The sequence below is a fragment of the Balaenoptera acutorostrata genome, chromosome 4 (genome assembly GCF_949987535.1).
Source record: "Balaenoptera acutorostrata chromosome 4, mBalAcu1.1, whole genome shotgun sequence".
NCBI lineage: Eukaryota > Metazoa > Chordata > Mammalia > Artiodactyla > Balaenopteridae > Balaenoptera > Balaenoptera acutorostrata.
The window spans coordinates 84,236,757-84,257,331 of NC_080067.1; the positions used below are offsets into that span (position 1 = coordinate 84,236,757).

General features: G+C 31.2%; 1 protein-coding gene across 10 annotated transcripts in view; it reads right to left on the reverse strand.

Moving 5' to 3' along the window:
* The window catches only part of STXBP5L (syntaxin binding protein 5L), a 384,033-nt gene that overhangs the window by 247,206 nt on the left and 116,252 nt on the right, over nt 1-20,575 (reverse strand). For all 10 annotated transcript variants that reach the window (XM_057545862.1, XM_057545860.1, XM_057545863.1 and 7 more), the window contains exons 6-7: nt 11,336-11,470; nt 5,269-5,332 (exon numbers count right to left, since the gene is read on the reverse strand). In XM_057545862.1, the coding sequence (XP_057401845.1) occupies nt 5,269-5,332; nt 11,336-11,470 (199 nt within the window). The remainder of the gene's footprint in view (nt 1-5,268; nt 5,333-11,335; nt 11,471-20,575) is intronic.

A 20,575-nucleotide genomic window follows, 5' to 3' on the forward strand; every position in this document is an offset into this window, starting at 1 on the left:
ATTAGACATTATCTATTGATTTCCTATTATGAAAGATGAGGATTTAGCAAAAGATCTTTATATATTTTGCATATTCATTATTTGTCTGCTATATATCTAGAAAACACTGTCTCCCGCTTTGTTGCCTGTCTCTTATCATGATTGTCTTGTTATGGCATATTCCTTAAAGCTTTCCTAAGGAGGTCCCTACTCCATGGTAACAACCTGTTTCTTATTGTTTCTTCTAAAACTCTCTGGGTTGCTATTTGAACATTTGTGTATTTTCTCCATCTGGAATTTACTTCTGTAAATGGTATAAGGTAGAGTTCTTACATTTTTTTCAAAATGGATACTAATTGGCCAAAGCCATTTATTCAATAGATTATCATACCCTGAAACATCTTCTCAAAACATACAAAATTCTCCCAAACACCTGAACCATTTCTGGAATATCTGTTTAGATCTATTGGTCTTCTTATATTCCCCTGTACCAATATCACAATGTTATTCATTTTGGAAAAATGTTTTGCCTATTCTTAAACATTTCATTTTTCTTATGAATTTTAAAATCAGCTTGTAAATTCTTTAAAAATGTAAGTAAATTCTCTATACCCACTTTGATGAGAGTTTTTTTCATGAAAGGATGTTGAATTTTGCCAAATGCTTTTTTCTGCATCTATTGAAATGATCATGTGATTTTTATTTTTCCTTTTGTTAATGTTGTGTATCACATCAATTGATTTGCAAATGTTGAACCATCCTTGCATTCCTGGAATAAATCCCATTTGATCATAGTGTGTGATGTTTTTTGCACACTGTTGGATTCTGTTTCCTAATATTTTGTTGAGGATTTTTACATGTATTTCCATCAGAGATATTGGCTTGTATTTTTCTTTTTTTTGTAATGTCTTTTTATGGTTTTTGGTATCAGGGTAGTGCTAGACTAGTAGAATGATTTTTGGAGTGTTCTGTCCTCTTCAATTTTTTTGCAATAGTTTGGGAATGATAGGTATAAGTTCTTCTTTATATGTTTGTCAGAATTTTCCTATGAAGCTGTCCAATCCTAGACTTTTTTGCTGCAAGGTTTCTTTTTTTTAATTACAAATTCAACTTCACTCCTAGTGATTGGTCTGTTCAAATTATGTTTCTTCTTGATTCGGTCCTGGTAGCTTGTATGTTTCTAGAAATTTGTCCATTTCATCTAGGTTGTCCAATTTGTTGGCATATAACTGTTGTATTATTATCTTATTCTGTATGTAGTATTCTCTCATGATTTTTTTGTATCTCTGTGGTATTGGTTGTTATTTCTCCTCTCTAATTTCTTATTTTGTTTATTTGGGTCATCTCTCTTTTCTTCTTGGTGAGCCTGGCTAAAGGATTATCAATTTTGTTTATCTTTACAAAAAAACAGCTCTTGGTTTCACTGATCTTTTCTATTGTTTTTTAATCTCTATTTTATGTATTTCCTCTCTGATCTTTATTATTTCCTTCCTTCTACTAACTTTGGACTTTGTTTCTTTTTCTTTTTCTAATTCCTTTAGGTGGTAGGTTAGATTGTTTGTTTGAGATTTTTCTTGTTTCTTTATGAAAGCCTGTATCACTATAAACTTCCCTCTTAGAACTGCTATGGTGTATTCCACTGATTTTGGAGTGTGGTGTTTCCATTTTCATTTGTCTCAAGGTATTTTCTGATTTACTCATTGACCCATTGGTTTTTTGGTAGCATGTTGTTAAGTCTCCACATGTTTGTTCTTTTCCCATTTTTCTCTTTGTAATTGATTTCTACTTTCATACTGTTGTGGTTTGAAAGAATTCGGTATAATTTCCATCCTCTTAAATTTGTTGAGACTTGTTTTCTGGCTTAGCTTTTGATCTATCCTCAACATAATAAAGGCCCTTTATAACAAACCCAGAGCTAACATCATACTCAACAGTGAAAAGCTGAAAGCCTTTCCTATAAATTCAGGAATAAGACAAGGATACCCACTCTTGCCATTTCTATTTAACATAGTATTAGAAGCCCTAGCCACAGGAATCTGACAAGAAAAAGAATTAAAAGGAATTCAAATTGGAAGGGAAGAAATAGTAACTGTTACTATTTGCAGATGACATGATACTTTATATAGAAAATCCTAGAGTCTCCATCCCAAAACTGTTAGAATAAACAAATTTAACAAAATTGTAGGATACAAGATTAATATATAGAAATCTATTGCTTTTCTATACACTAACAATGAACTATCAGAAAGAGAAAGTAAAAACACAATCCTATTTAAAATCTCATCAAAAAGAATACCTAGAAATAAACAATCAAGGAGATAAAATATCTACACTCTGAAAAATTTAAAACATTGATAAAGGAAACTGAGAATGATACAAAGAAACAGATATCCTGTGCTCTTGAATTGGAAAAATTAATTATGTTAAAATGTCTATACACCCAAACCAATATACAGATTTAATGCAATCCCTATCAAAATACCCAAGACATTTTTCACAGAACTAGAACAAATATCCTAAAATTCATATAGAATCACAAAAGATGCTAAATTGCCAAAGCAATCTTGAGAAAAAAGAACAAAGCTGGAGGTATCATGCTCCAAGACTTCAGATTGTACTACAATGCTACAGTAATGAAAAAGTATGGTACTGTCACAAAAAAAGACATACATCAATGAAACAGAATAGAGATTCCAGAAGTAAAAACTTGTACCTATGGTCAAGTAATCTATGGCAAAGAAGGTAAAAATATAAAATGGAGAAAAGACAGTCTCTTCAACAAGTGGTTCTGGGAAAACTGGAGAGCTACATGTTGAACAGTGAGATTAGAACATTTCCTCACACCATATACAAAAATAAACTCAAAATGGATTAAAGACCTAAATGTAAGTCCTGAAACAATAAAACTCCTGGAAGAAAACATAGGCAGAACACTCTTGACATAAATTGTAGCAATATTTTTTGGATCTGCCTCCTAAGGCAAAAGAAACAAAGCAAAAATAAACAAATGGGGCCTAATTAAACTTAAAAGCTTTTGAACAGCTAAGGAAACCATTGACAAAATGAAAAGACAACCTACAGTATGGGAGAAAATATTTGTAAATGATATGGCTGACAAGAGGCTGATATTCAAAATATATAAACAGCTCATATAACTCAATATTTAAAAACAAACAATGTGATTAAAAAAATGGGTAGAAGACCTGAATAGACATTTTTCCAAAGATGACTTACAGATGGCCAACAGGCACATGACATTGCTAATTATGCTCGACATTGCTAATTATCAGAGAAATGCAAATCAAAACCACAATGAGATATCACCTCACACCTGTGAGAATGGCTGTCATCAAAAAGTCCATAAATAGGGCTTTCCAGGTGGCACAGTGGTTAAGAATCTGCCTGCCAATGCAGGGGACATGGGTTCGAGCTCTGGTCCAGGAAGATCCTACATGCAGTGGAGCAACTAAGCCCGTGTGCCACAACTACTGAGCCTGTGCTCTAGAGCCCGTGAGCCACAACTACTGAGCCCATGAGCCACAACTACTGAGCCCACGCACCACAACTACTGAAGTCCATCACCTAGAGCCTGTGCCCTGCAACAAGAGAAGTCACCACAATGAGAAGCCCATGCACCGCAACCAAGAGTAGCCCCTGCTCACCGTGACTAGAGAAAGCCCGCGTGCAGCAATGAAGACCCAAAGCAGCCAAAAATAAATAAATAATAAATTAAATAAATTTTTTTAAAAAGTTATTTAAAAAAAGTCCATAAATAACAAATGTTGGAGAGGATGTGGAAAAAATGGAACTCTTGTACATTGTTGGTGGGAATGTAAATTGGTGTAGCCACTATGGAAAACAGTAAGGAGGTTTCTCAAAAAACTAAAAATAGAACAACCATATGATCCGGCAATTCCACTCATGGGTATATATCTTAAGAAAATGAAAACACTAATTCAAAAAAATACATGTACCCCAATCTTCAGAGCAGCGTTATTTACAATAGCTAATATATGGAAGAAACCCAAGTGCCCATGAACAGATGAACAGATAAAAATGATGTGGTATATATACATATATGCACAATGAAATATTATTCAGCCATAAAAAGGAATGAAATCCTGCCATTTGCAGCAACATGGATGGACCTAGAGAATATTATGCTTAGTGAAATTATTCAAACAAACACAAAAATATATATCATTTACATTTGGAATCTAAAAAATAATACAAATGAGTGTATATAGCAAAACAGAAACAGATTCACAGATATGGAGAATAAACTAGTGATTACCAGATGGAAGCGGGAAGGGCAGAGGGGCAAGTTAGGGGTATGGGATTAAGAGATACAAACTGCTATGTATAAAATAGATAAGCAACAGGGATATATTGTATAGCACAGGGAATTAGAGCCATTATCTTTCAATAACTTTGAATGGAGTATAATCTGTAAACATACTTAATCACTATGTTGTACACCTGAAACTAATATAATAATGTAAATCAACTATATTTCAATTAAAAAAGTAAATTCTAATGACACCTGATTGGAATTATACTGTATTTATAAATCAATTTGAAGAAATTCAATGTTCTTTCTCTTACCATCGGGGGACTTGTCTTTCAGGTTCAATATTTATTAGGCTAATTCAGTTTCTATCATTTAAAAATAAAGAACCAAACCTATACTAAATAATTTATTTAGGTGTTTTATATAGTACTTAGCAAAATTATATACTTGAAGAGATGATATTTATAATGAAAGTGACACTCTAGAGATTTTCATGTTATCAACTTTGTTTCTCATAATTAAAGGAAAATTATGAATAATCAAAATTAATAAGGATTATTTCCATAATCTTAGAACATTTTCTATATTATTACCTATTTATAAAATTAAGATTAGCTAATTTATGATTATTTAATATTGGTCGTTTATCATTACCATTACTGAATATCAGGGGCCAATGATTAATGATATTGACAATATTTTTAAATTCAGGCATTGAATATTTGAAAATTAAAGTTGTTCTATGTGTTACATGTCTTCCTCAAAATTCTAAAATTAAATATCAATTTTAGGTGAAACTAAAGACTCAATTTGGGACCATTATTAGTGTAAATAATATGTTCATTCATTTATTTGCTCATTCATTCCTTCAACATATTTTAATTTTAGATTACACTGAATGCACTGTGCTAGATGTTAGGTATAAAATAATAGTAAGAAACACCTTTATTCAAGAATAAGGAAAATAAATTCAAGAATAGTGGTACTGTAATACTCACTTTCCCTTCATCTCTTGGGCTATCACTTAAATGTACAACTGGACCTGGATGAGTCTTTGTGGATCTGTTAAATCAATTCAAAAGAGTAATTAAAAAAAAAAACATTAAAACACCTTACCGTTAGAGACTGAAACAAAGAAATTAAGATTATACTGGAATACACTCCCAATATTCTGGAGTTTAGCTTAGGCTAATTTGAGTCTTTGGTTGTTTTTCTTTAAGACTACTTTTCTTTCTCCTACTAACTCTATTAAAGTAGGTCTAGTTTTTAAAAAATCAGGTTTAAGAACATAGATCCACATAACAATGGGATTCTTTATTATCTTATATGCTTATATGTTTGTTGCCAGATCTGGTTCTCTGAAAATTTGAGAATGAAGTTTTACTTATACAGCCACAAGACTGATGCTGCAAACCTGTTTCAACCAAACTGCAAATTACATACCAAATTTAAAATTTCCTTTGACAAGAAATCTCTGATTTTGCTCCTAAAGGAAAGTACAGTGGCTCCTTTTATTTACAAATAGACTCTTTCTAGTGATAGCCATCTTACAGAAAACTGAGCAACTAGGGAAACCTAGTTCACTGGTTATGTCTCATTTATCTGGTTAACTAGGGTAATCAATAATAGTGTAAGAGCATATTGTTAAAGGGATCTTTGCTCTGTTACTCTGACTTTAAATTTATTCTATTCTAATATCTGGCATGTTTCTTTTATATTTCCTACTTTAACTGATATCACCGTTAAGTATGAATATGTCATGGTTAAATATGACATGAACGGATATGACATAGATTTATCATTGCTCATTTTTCCATATCCTTTCTTCAATGACCTAATTGTGCCAGATTAACCCTAGTATAAGTATATTGACATATTTATAATTTATTTCTTAAGCACACATGAAAATCATCAAATATTCTGCACAAAACAAAAATGAAGATTTAAATTTTAGAAACTCTTTGGACTCAGACAAAAGTGACAAATTAAGTAACTCCAGGTTCCCTAGATACTGACTCCCCAGAGTCATAAAATGTTTACAGGGTTTTTTGCAGTTCTTTTATGTTTATATGTAATATATTATTCACATATAAATGCAGTGCTTTATTACAGTAATAAATGCCTCTGATAAAAGACAATGTCCTTCAATTATCTTTTGGTAACTAATAGTATCCAACAAACCAAAAACTCTATCTGTCTTTTGGGTTTGATTGGAACAACAAATACCCAAAGTGTACTCCATGATACTCCATGATAAACTAGTGAATATATATAAGGTGTTTCACATAAAGACTGTCCCATATCAAAAAAAAAAAAAGTTTGGGAAACGAATTAAAATTAAATATTTTTATTTAATAATATTAAATTAATATAAATTAATTAATATAAAATAATATTAAATTAAAGTTCTTTTACAGAACTTCTTAGAGCCATAATATGCAAATCACCATTGCAAATCTTCAATATTTTCCAAAATTTTGGTCCATAGAATCCTTTTTCATTGATCCTCTATTGAGGGAATCACTGAAATACACTTTGAGAAACACTAGTTAGACCATATGAAAGACTCTTCCATTTAGCTTATGACTCTATAAAACACTCAAGTTCAGGAAAAAAATCTACAATTAATCTTTGGTTATTTATAATAACTTTTTCAGACTATTGAAGAGACTTTTTTTTAATTGTAAAAAAAAAAAAAAAACAACCCTGAAACTCAGAAGGTAACAAAAGTTAAGAGGAAAAATCTCTCATATTATTTCACTGCCTAGATATGACTGTTAACATTTTGATATTTTTTCTGACTTTTTCCCTAACATTAAATTTCCAAAAACTACCAAGCATTACTTGCAAAATTTATGGCCATTAGAAATTGACTTTAAAAAGCAACTGTGTACTCTGGATTTTATAAATCCCATAAAAATTACTTTAGATAGAATTATCAATGAAATTAAATTAATGGGATAGTCATCTAAACAATTTTTCTAATATCCCTATTTATTTCTCTCCCTCCCATTCACCAGAATGGCTTCTCGATAGTTTTCTTTGTGGACTTTCTCTTCCTTTATCTTAAATACTGGTATTCCTTTGTATTCTGTCCTAGACTGCAATGTATTCCCATATTATACATGGTCACGAATTCAAGAGCCCACAGGAGCCAGGCAGGTAATGCAAATAAGTTCAACAGGCTGAATAAGAACTGTGCCAAACTGGATAGCACATTATCCACCTACAAAAGGAAAGTCGTTAGTCAGTTCCTGTTGATTACTGACTGCCATGTAAGAATACTGGACTGGGATTGTTTCATCAGGAATTTTTTTCATGAAAAGCTGGAAATCCAAATTTTTATCTCTACTCTACCAGTTCTTAAATATTGGAAACTAATAATTCAGAATATATTTAAATACTCTGATGGGCAAACAAAACATATCTGTGAGTCAGAATTGGTTCACTGTCTACAAGTTTGCTACCTCATTTATATACACTTTTCATGCACAATCTCAAATATTCTTATAGTTTCAATGACCATGTAAATTCTGATCTCATTAGGTTCAGATCCATATATCCCACATCCTACCATTCTCCCATACCAATTCCGTTTGAATAACTTAAAAACACATACAACCCAACCTACCTAAAATTGAACTCATTATTTTACTCCCAACCTACTCAATCTCCTGCATTCTTTCACTAAATGGCACCCTTATCAACACAGTTACTCAGGCCAAACACTTCGGGTCACTCTTAATTCTTAATATATTATTCTTACATCTTCCCACAATACCCAAGTATTGCCTCTTCTATCTTCTATTTCTTTAATATGTCAGCTTATCTTCTCTCCACCCTAATTTTTACCAAGAATACAGTCTTTTCAATGATTTCTCCATACCTGCATCCAGAGTGGACTTCCTAAATGCAAATTTGGTCAAGTCAATTCTTTGCTTAAAACTCTTCAAAATCTAGCTCCCGACCTTAGATAAAGTCTAAATGCTCAAACTGGCTTACAAGCCTTTCATACTATATATTTTTATTATCTTCTCAACTTTATCTCTTGCCATCCTTGCCGCCAGCCTTTCCAACCAACTAAACTACTTGAAATTTCTGTGCATGGAACAAAAACTCTCACATTCTATCCTTTAAAACTTCTGTTCCCTCTTCCTGGAAGCCCTCTCCTCCAATTCTCCACTCACCTAACTGAAACTCATCCTTCAGATCTCATGGATGTAACTTCCTTCACAGATACTTCTCTGAGACTTCATCTCTATATTAGGTTTCCTTCTTATAGAATTTTCACTTTATATTTCCAATATATTGTAATTGCCTTTTTACTTAGTCTCACCTTTATTACACTGGAATCCCGAGAGGAGAGAAACTATGTCTTCCCAGTTTATACTTGTTTCCAGGAGCTAGCATATCATAGTGCTCAATAAATATATTTGAAGACTGTATGTCTTACATCTATGATTTAGTTCTAAATTTCATGCTCAAATTTTTAATCACATGTAGAAAAAACTGGTTATTTTTTTTTCTTTTAAAGCTAGGGCTGTCCTTCAGAAACAGCTATTTCTGTGCTATAACCTGGAACATATTTTCCCATATAAAAATTTTTAATGTCAGTTTTGTTCTATACTACTATTTTATAAGGTATTCTACAAACATTACCATTTCTACAAACATCACAAAAATGGCTTCCAGTTTCCAAATAACCAATATACACATTATGGGAACACAAACTATTTATAATTATGGGAACTGCCTACAATTATAATTAGGAGACTTCACTAAAAATACAAACAAGCTAAAAAAATAACAAACATTGAATGAAAAGTATTTCAAGTAAGAACTTAAAATAGAAATAATCTCATATAGCTCAAAGATAATTCTGTATTTCTCACACTTAAAACATGTACTGTTAAAATTTGTTTAAAATTCTAATTATAAAATGATTCTTTTTAATTAAATACGTATTTTATTATACCCTTAACACATATTAATAAGTAGCATGCATTTTCTAATGTATCTCAAGAGGTAGAGAGCAATTAAAAGACTGACTGCTCAGGAAGACTGGAAGTTGGCATTTAAAATTACACCTATCACAGTGGGACTATAATTTCATGGAAAACATTTTTGGAAATCTAGTCTAAATAAAGCAAGAAACAGTCAGGAGATAAGGTGGCTACTAATGATTTCTTGAGGATATTTCAAAGTCATTTTCAGAGGCACGTACAACTCTATAAAACACCGGATTTATATAAATGGAAGATTCTATTCAGAATCACATGCGTAAGAACATATTATGAAAAAATAAAATGCCTTATTTTATTTCTTTAATTTCTCCTAATTTTACCCTCCTTTATAATATACATTTTTAAATCTTCATTAGTTCTGAAATCATAAAGTATGGACTATGTAAATACATATAGGGTATAAGTCATAGTTCAGGTAGTATTAATCTGAACTATGAAAAGGATTTGTTAAGTAAATGAATATAGAAACAACATTGCAAGTGTGGTGAAATATTTGATTTGTTTAGATAAAAAACTCTTCTTAATTACTTTATCAGCATTGAACTGACCACAAATGATACACCTATTACTATTTGTACTAATATTAAATTTATATAAAATCTCTATATTTGATCTCTCAAGTTTACTTTTATCAATATCCCAAAACAATATTATGAAAACAAATATTAAGTTCAGCCCTATTTAATGTTTTATAGAACTAAGATTATAGGGGGAAAAGCCTTTCCCAAATAGCTGAAAAAATAGATAACTTTTTGGGAGACACATAATTGTCTACCGGACAAATGTTTTTAAAAATATACACATAGAATATTAAAATATATATGAGCAAAATAGCTCATACCAATTATAATTATAAATGAAAGCTGTAAGTCAACAGCACTTGTATCTATTTATCATACTAATTTTCACTGTCATTAGTTATTTAGTAGCCACTCTGTGGAAAGCACCAAAATAAGCCAAATATGAAGAAAAAAAGAGCAATGAACAAAGGATTCTGCCCTGGAGCAGTTCTTAATCTAATGAGGAAGAGTTATCATTAATTAACAAAACTCATTAGAACATAATACGAGAGGAATATTGTAATAAGAATATAACTAGTCACAACCTTCCCTATCAAGTAATATACATGTACATTGAAACATTGGGAATAGGGAATAGTAGATTTATTTTAAAGACCACAGTCAAGTTTCATGAAAATAGGCTGTTTTAATCAGAGTTTTAGAGAAAAACAATTATGTAACTTAGAATATATATATATATATATATATATATATGTAAGAGAGAGAATGAGCCAACCTCAAGTCAAACATACCTTATTAAGGACCTAATATGTACAGAGCACAAACATTTATTAAAGAAAAATTGTTTTTCCAATTAACACATTGACCAGGAGAATTGTCTCTGTATATGCTACAAAAGATGGCTTGGAATTCCGTGAAGTTTCACATTTGAGGGATTTCACATTTCACATGTGTAGAAACGTAAATATCAGTGCCAAAGTGAAAGTGGTAATTGCCATCAGCCACATACCCAAAGAGCTGTATACATCACAACATGAAAGATACGGATGAACTGATTCTTCTTGGAACTCAGAACAATATGTTAATGAGGCAAGTGAAGAATAAGCTACCAGCATTTAAAAATATGTGAACTGATCATGATTATTTTTACATAAAGCTAAATGTGGTCATAATCCACTTGCCACTCCCACTGGAAGTGGCTATACTAAGGTTGACTATAAAGAAATGAGACGATTTTCATGTATAAGTTTTAGAATAAGCTTTAATATTTTATCATCAAATTTTGCATACATAATAACCCTTAATTATTTACAGTATTTGGAAAGTCTAAAATTAGCATATGTTAATAATACAATATCTATTTTTAAAAGCCTTTAGAGTTTTAAATTATTTTAGATGAACTTTTCACTCAAATTCATCATAAATTAGCTATTGATGTTTCAAATTACTCTGCAATTTGATATATATCCTGCATAAGATATATTTAATCCAAATAAAGTGGTATTCAAGTTCAAACTTACAGTTCAATTGCCTTGTTCCACATGATAACATATCCAGAAAGAATGAAAGATTCAATATTTACAATATGTGTATTTCCTCTTTCTGTTCCAACATAGAGCCATTTACTCTGGAAAGGTAGATGACAGTAAGTAATTCTGAAAGAAAGAAAATTACAATTAAAATATCTAAATTTTATATCTGGTCAGCATTATATTTTCCTTATGCTTATTACATAGTGATACCTATATAAACAATAAAATTTACCATATACTCAGTAGCACTTAGTTATTAGTTAGAGTTTATAGGATAAATAACAATAGTATGTCATGAAAAATAATAATGATAAAACAACCACCATTAAATAAGTGTCTAACGTGGGCATTGATATATATTATTTCTAACTGAAAATAGCACTTCAAGACATATATATATTTCTGTTTCACAAAAATATTTGCTTTTACTTGCCTAGGACTGACAGCTAATAAGTGGCAAAACTGGGATTCAAATCCATTCCTGTTTGGTTGAAAAACTGCCATATTTCTACAACGTTACACTGTTTGCTTTTTTTCACTTGAAATAAAAATTAGGTATATATAAAACATAAATTTCAGAGGTCAGAGAGTCTGTAGCTTTGTCTACATGAGGCGATGAATTATTTACTTTTTATTCTGATGCTTGGCATCTAAGTAGTATAAAGAAAACTTATAAGGTCAGAGATCCATTATACTATTCCCTTATTTTTTTGTTCTGCCTTCATCTTCACAATGGGCTTTCTGACCAATTCTGGGAAACTGTTCCATAGCCAAAGCAACCATGACTCCTATATATGAAATTTAGGGATTTATCAGAGTCTTCTATCCACAGCATCATCACTTTTTCTAGTTGGGCCTACTTAGGCTCCTTAACCAATCTTAAAAAGACATGGGGGGATAAAGTTCACAGTTATTCCTTATCAGAACTTGTTATTAAATCATAATATTTCCTAGAATTTATTTAGAAAAGGAGCTGGTAAATTGTTAGAAGAGCAAAACAGAATTCTGATGCCAAGCAGACACACAACTATGGGAAAAAAAAAGGAAAGTGAATGGTAAATTCCAAAAATGATTCCATCTTGTACCTCTTTATATAAGAGTGAACATGCAGTATGTCAAATTTATATTTTCAATCTGGTTCATTGACTTTCTCTACACCAAACTTTATCTATTCAAAAGTATTCTGTTGAAGGCAACTTGCACACTACAATCCAAAAAACTAGAAGCCTTGTTATTACACACACATTTACAGAGTCAACTGACAATCTAATTAAAGTATAACATATATGACATTGGACAATTTTGATTAAAACCTTAAGTCTAGAATTGCTGTTGCCAAGAGATACTCAATAATGTTCCACAGAAAATAACTTGATAGTCATGTTTCTAGGCAATGAACAATGAATTTTCAATTCAATCCATGTAGAAAGAGGAAGCTCATTTTAAAAAGGATCTATGATCACCCTTTCTGAATACTGGGAGAGTAGAAAAAACACTAATCCCATTAAAGTAGACACAAATACAGGAGTTCAGGTAGAAAAGGAGCAAACTTAAATATTACATGGTCATTTATAAGGTTAAGAAGAAAAGTCTAAGAACTGCCAGGTTTCAGTAATGAGACCTGAAGCAAGCAGCAAAATTCCAATATAGACAGACTTTACAGTATGTACAAGAACAATGGAATACATGAAGAAGATCCAAACAGAAATATAAATATTCCTTGAACCAACACTACTGTATTCCTCATTCTTATTGATAAGAAACTAGACCCTTTATGACAAAAGGGTTTCATCTTATGTCCAAAGTCCAACTGATGGGTCCTGGTTAAACAAGTAAGAGACTCCCAGAATTAATCTGAACCCAGTTTGAAAAGTAAAACAATAAAAACACTAATTTGAAAAGATATATGCACTCCTATGTTCATTGCAGCATTACTGACAAAATAGCCAAGAAACAGGAGCAATGTAAGTGCCCATCAGTAGATGAATGGATAAAGAACATGTGGTATATACATGTACAATGGAATATTACTTAGCTATAAAATGGATGAAATCTTGCCATTTGTGACAACATGGATGGACTTTTGCTAAGTGAAATAAGTCAGACAGAAATACAACTATTATATGATTTCACTTATATGTGGTATCTAAAAAATAAAACAAATGAACATAACAAAACAGAAACAGAGTTATAGATACAGAGAACAAACAGGTGGTTACCAGAGGGGAGGGAGATGGGAGGATGTGTGAAATAGGTGAAGAAAATTAAGAGGTACAAACTTCTAGTTACAAAACAAATGAGTCATAGGGATGAAATGTATAGCATAGGAAATATAGTCAACAATGTAATATCTCTGTATGGTGACAGATGATACCTAAACTTATCGTGGTGATCATTATATATAGAAATATCAAATCACTATGTTGTGCACCTGGAACTAACATAGGGTTGTAGGTCAATTATACTTTTTCTTCTATTTAGGATCTATACAAAATTATGGATGTTCAGTCTTCTTATTGTCATAATCATTTCATGATGTATGTAAGTCAAATCATTACGCTGTATACCTTAAAGTTATACAGTGCCATATGTCCATTTTATCTCAATAAAACTGCAGGGAAAAAAAAGAAATTGAAACCTAAGGACAATCACTCGCAAAAAGCCAGCTATGCTTTCGTAAATAAAGCAAATACTTAAGTTATAGCCAATCCAATAGTTCTTTGCTTTGCTTTCATGTCTTATCTATAAAAAGTCTTGCCCCTAGCTATCTGTGGAGCACTCTTAACCACTTCTGTTGGCACTGCCCAATTCAAATTGATTTTTGCTCAAATTAACTCTTAAAATTAAAAAAAAAAAGTAATGTGATTTACTTAAGATGATTGACATAGGTGAAGGAGAGGGCATGATTAAACTTGTGCTGTGTGTTTGATAACCATAATAAGTGACTAATCAATATCCTTATAGAACTTAATTTATTGTACTTAATAGCTACACTTTCACTTATAATGTATTTCTACCACCACCACCTGCAAGATGAAGGATTTTCTATTATGTGTGGGCCTTGGAAAAATAATATTGTTCCTATATCCATATTCACTATCATTCTTTCATAGTATATCATCTAAGACATTGTCAGTCTTCCTTCCATTCATCCATCCATTTATTCAAGCTTCACTGAGTAATTCTTTATAAAGAGTACTGTCCTTGATTACAACATACCTAACCTTTTTCCTTAAAAAAATATAACATCTAACAGGAGAGATAAGACAAGTTGACAAGTAAGAAAAATAAAAGTAAAATGTGTTAATTGCTATAAAGAGTTCAAAGGAGGGAGGGATTAATTCAAGTAAGGGAAATCAAGGAAAGCTAAGGTAGAAAACTGTACAGTATTTGAATTGGGCCAAAGGACTCTGTAATTTGATATATTTGTTATATAACCATATTAAATAAACAAAATACATGTTTCTCAAGCTTGAATAATATACAGATCTTTAAAAAAAGTTTTGCTGATCCTCACTTTGACTTACTTTTATAACTTCTTTAACTTATACATAAAAATAAGAAATTCCTCATACTTATGACTCATATATACATAAAACAAAAAAAACTAAATAAAACTAAAACTAGAATTCAAATGACAATTAATTTACATGACATATGAATTTTTTTACAAAAATAAAACAATCTCACAATGTGGATATGATTCTGACTCCACAGGTTCTTTTATGTCTATACTTACTCTGTGTCTCTCTTTCACCACTTGCCTCTACTTGAATACCTTTGAATTCTGTTCCATAGTATACCATCAAATAATTTTATAATCATTTGACATGAATACATAATACATGTGCATAGTCCACTTCTATTTTTTATTAACCCATAACAATTAAAATAATACTACTGGGCGCCAACACAACCATAAATGCATATATAACTTCACATATTGAAATTGTATGGCAGTATTTTTGCATAAGAGGGTTTATTCAAATCATTCAGAATATTTTCATTAGTCTGATTATAAATTACTGTGGATAATTCACAACCCCAAGACTATGCCCATAAATCCTATTTTGAGAAACACTGTCAATACACAAGCCAAAAATATACTGTAAAAAGGAAAATGACTTAAAATTACAAAAATTATGCTGTATAAAATTTAGTGGAAGATTTCAGTTTTGAAACTTTCCCCACCGCTAAGTTCTAACATAGTTCAATTTTAATCTTATTTTTTGTCTGGATTCCAGGTGAAACCTCTATTACCGGGCATGATGACTCTGGCTCCAGTCCCTTCTATAATATTTATAATCATTCTTTACAACCTGGTTATACTCAGAATCAGGTGTATGATTCTGCATATTAAAAATACAAACCAGAGATGACGATTCAGTAGTTCTGGAGTAATATCTAGGAATACTGTTTTAAAACTCTTTCTGGGTGGTTTTGATACACAACCACAGTTAAGAACTACTAAATTATAACAATAACCTTAAATTTTTAGTATAGATAAATATCTCATTAAAATGCCAGATTCTATCCCAGATTCTAGTCACACAAACTGTGACTCCTTGGACTTGGGATGGATTATATGACTGATATTTTAACAAATATTTTGCTATTCAAAATGAAGTCCAAAGACCAGCAGCATGGATGTTTCCTGGAAGCTTAGCAGAAATTCAGAATCTCAGGCCCAATCCCAGAATTAGAAATTGAATTATATGAAGAACCCCCAGGTGAGTCACACACACATGAAAGTTTAGGAAGCACTTCTCTAGGTGATTCTGATACAGATAATTCATGAACTACATTTTAAGAAATGTAGTTCTGTGGCTGAATGACTGCTGCTTACTTACTCTTCAAGTTTTAGGATAAGAACCTAAATTACTAAGTTAGTAGTAGGGATAAAGCTATGTAGTACCCCCCAAACAGCTAATGATGGTTATAATAATGATGATAAGGTGAAGCACAACAACAGCTAGGGAAAGGGACAGATAGCTACCCTAAGATTCCCTCAGCATCTTAAGTCAAAAGCTGATATTTAGGAGTTTTAGTGGAAAAACTCAAATCATATAAAAAGAAAAAATAAGGAATTAAATTTTCTTTAAGAAAAAGAATCTGATAATTTTAGACAACCTATACCTAGCTGAATTATAACACAAGAGATAAAATTAAATAGGTAGTGAAATTTTAGTTAAATTTCATTCATTGTCTTAATGGGCTTTAATTAACCAGAGAGTAAAAAATTCACTGAATTTTATTGTCCATAATTAGTCCATAAAAACTAACAAATGTAAGTCAAATTTGAAAAATAAGTCAAATCTGCATTTGCATAGGGAATAACATAATGATTTTTGGCAAATGCAATTCTGAGAAGCTTATTTTCATTCTCCTACAGTGAAAGAAATAACATTTTCTATCATCATTTAAATTCATAGAATATTTCAATTTCTGAACGGGAGAACTGAATTAGTGGAGGCCACGTGGGGAGCAGGAATGAGTCACAGGTCTTCTGGTCAGGGTGATAAAAGTAGAAGTATGATGGGGAGCCATAACCCCACCCCAGTAAGATGCTTCTCCCAACCTCAGGTGTTAGTTGAAGGCCAACTAGGGAACCTGAACTTCTATTCCCACCAGTTAGCAACAAGAGGTCATCTGCCCTTCTGTTGCCAGAGCAATGTCAAAACAACCCACCCAAAACAGAAGGTTTAAATAAGACCTAGGGTGTCATAACATTATACTGAAAGTATTCAGTTTGGATTAAAAAATCACTCATACCAAGAAACAGAAAAATCACAATTTGAATGAATAAAAAAATAGATACCAATATCAAGATGATACAGATGTTAGAATTCACTGAAAAATATTTAAAAGAAGCTATCATAAAATGGAACAAGCAATTATGAATAAAATGAAAGAAAAAAAAAAAACCAGAAAGTCTCAGCAAAGAAACAGGAGATAAAAAGAAGAATCAAATGCAAATTTTACTACTGAAAAGTACAATAAAGAAAATTTTAAAACCTATGGATAAACTGAATAGCATAATGGAGGAAACAGAAGAGTCAGTGAACTCAAATATAAAGCAATATAAATTACCCAATCTGTAAAACAGACAGAAAATACATGTAAAAAAAAAAAAAGAAAATCAGAGACTCAGAAACCTGTGGGACAAAAACAAAAGATCTGATAACAATCATGTTATCAGGGTCCCAGAAGGAAAAGGATGGGACTGAAAAAGGAATCAAAAAAATAATGTCTAAAAACTTCCCAAAATTGGTAAAAGGCAAAACAAAGGATTCAAGAAGCTGAAAAAACCCAAAAGGATAAACCCAAAGAAATAAAACCAAGACAGATCACAACCAAATATCTGAAAACTAAAAATGAAAAGAAAAAAATCTTGAAGGTGGCAAAAAAATCTTGAAGAGAGCAACAACACTTTAACTACAAGAGAAAAATTCCGATGATAGCAGATTTCTCATCAGAAAACAGGGGGCCAAAAGGAAGTAGAACATTACTCAAGGGCTTAAAGAAAAGAATTGTCAACCCAGAATTCTATACATGCCAAATATATTTCTGCTTTTATTAGATGAAGGAAAACAAAGAATTTGTCGCTAAAATGTCAACTCTAAGAGAATGGTTAAAGGGAGTTTACTAAACAAAAAAGAATAATTTTTTTTTAAAAAAAGGAAAATTTGAATATCAAGAGTGAATAAAAAACAACAAAAAGTAAAACTATGGGTAAATACAATATATTTTCCTTCTCATAATTTCCTAAATTATGTTTGACAGTTGAAGGAAACATTATAACACAGTCTGACTTGGTTCTAAATATAGAGAGAGGAAAATTTATTATAAATGAGGGAAATAAAAAAGAAAAGGTCTTTATACTTCATTCAAACTGGGAAAATGCAATAGCAGAAGACTGTGGTAAATTGTTTATATATAATGAAATGTCTACAGCAACCTCTAAAGAAGTGAAGTGATACAAAAAGACACTAAAAAATAAAGATAAATCAAAATAAAATTCTAAAAAAATGTTCAATTAAAAACAGGATGGCAAGAAAAAAAATACCAAGTAGGTGAAAAACAGAGATCAAGCAGACAACAAAAAATAAAATGAGATCTTAAGTCCTGAGATATCAATAATTACAGAAAATGTAAATACCAATTAAAATACACAGATTGACAGAGTGAATTTTAAAAACATAAGCAAACTATACACTGTCTACAAGAAACTTACTTCAATTATATTGACGTGGAAAAGCTGAAAGTAACAAGAAGGACTAGATATATCATGCAAACATTAATCAAAAGAAAGCACAAGAGGTTATACTAATATCAGATAAAAAAGAGTTCAGATAACCAGAGACAGAGAAGGACATTATGTAAAGATAAAAGGTCAGTCCACCAAGAAGACAGAGCAATCCCAAATGTGCATGCACCAAACAACAGGCTGCAAAATACATGAAGCAAAAACTGATAAAACTGAAAAGAAAAAAAGAGAGACTCCATGATGCTAGTAGATTTCAACATCTGTCTCTGGCAAATCAGTAAGGATACAGAAGAACTCAACACAACCATCAGCCAACAGAAACTAATCAACATTTATAGAATAACCTGCTAAACAACAAAACAGACATTCTTTCCTAGCAGCCATAAAACATATACTAAGATAGATGACATCCTGGGCTAAAAAACAAACCTCAGTAAATTTAAAATAATTCAGATCATATACAATGTGTTCTCTAAACACAATTGAATCAAACTAGAAATCAATAAAAGAAAGATAATAGGAAATAAATCTCCAAATACTTAGAATTAATCAACACACTTCTAATCCATGGGCGTAAGAAGTCATCACAAGGGAATTCAAAAAATACACTGAACTGAATGACACTGGAAATACAATAAATCAAAATATGTGGGAGCTTAGACATTGATTTGAAACTTTTCCTAAAGCAATGCCAAAAGGGAATTTATAGCACTAAATACTTACATTAGAAAAAAGGAAAAGTTTCCAATCAATGTCTAAGTTCCCACCCTCAAGAACCTAGAAAAGTAAGAGCAAAATAAATCCAAACCAAGTAGACAAAAAAATAATAATAATAAAGAGCAGAAATTAATGAAATTGAAAACAGTAAAGCAATGGAAATAATCAATGAAACAAAAAGCAGGTTCCTTGAAAAGTTCAATAAAACTGAAAAATCTCCAGCAAAACTGACAAGAAAAAAAAGACAGGAAAGACAATTTAGCAATATTAGGAATTAAAAAAGAATATCACTACAGATCATGCAAACTTAAATATGACCGTAAAATTTTACACAAGTATTTCTGACAACTTATGAAATGAACTAATTCCTCAAAAAGCACAAATTAGAGCAATTCCCCAAATCTGAAGTAGATTGAATAGTCCTATAACTACTAAGAAAATTTAATTAGTAACTTAAAAATTTCCAGAAAAGAAATCTTCAGGCCCATATGGTTTCACAAGAGAATTCTACCAAATATTTAAAGAAAAATTATCACCAATTCTAACAATCTCTTCCAGAAAATACAAGAGGGAAAACTTCCCAATTCATTCTAGAAAGATAGGATTACCTGAGAGTGAAATCAGATAAAGACAATACAATAAAGAAACCCACAAAGTGTATACCTTAAAAATATATAACTTTTACTTGTCATTTTAACTCAATAAAGCTGGGAGGGGGAGAAAAGTATGCACCAATACTCCTATGAATATTGATGTAAAAATCCTTAACAAAAGATTAGCAAATAGAATTCAGCAATATATAAAAGACCAAGAGAGGCTTATTCCAGGAATGCAAGGCTAGCTCAATATTTGGAAATCAATGTAATTCACCATAGTAACAGGCTAAAACAGAAAACATGATCATATCAATTGAGGCAGAAATAGCATTTGACAAAATTCAACATGCACTCATGATAAAAGCTATCAAAAATAGTATTAGAGAGTATTCTCTCAACTTCATAAAGATCAGCTACAAAAAGCCTACAAGGAACATTATACTTAATGGTGAAAGAATGAATGCTTTCCCTCTAAGATCAAGAACAAGGCAAGCATGGCTGCTCTCATCCCTCTTCATGAACATAGTTTTGGAAGTTCCAGCCAGTTCAAAAAAGCAAGAAAAAGAAATAAAGGCATGTAGATCAGAAAGGAAGAAATAAAACTTCCTTGTTTGCAGATAACATGATGGTCCACATAGAAAATCCCAA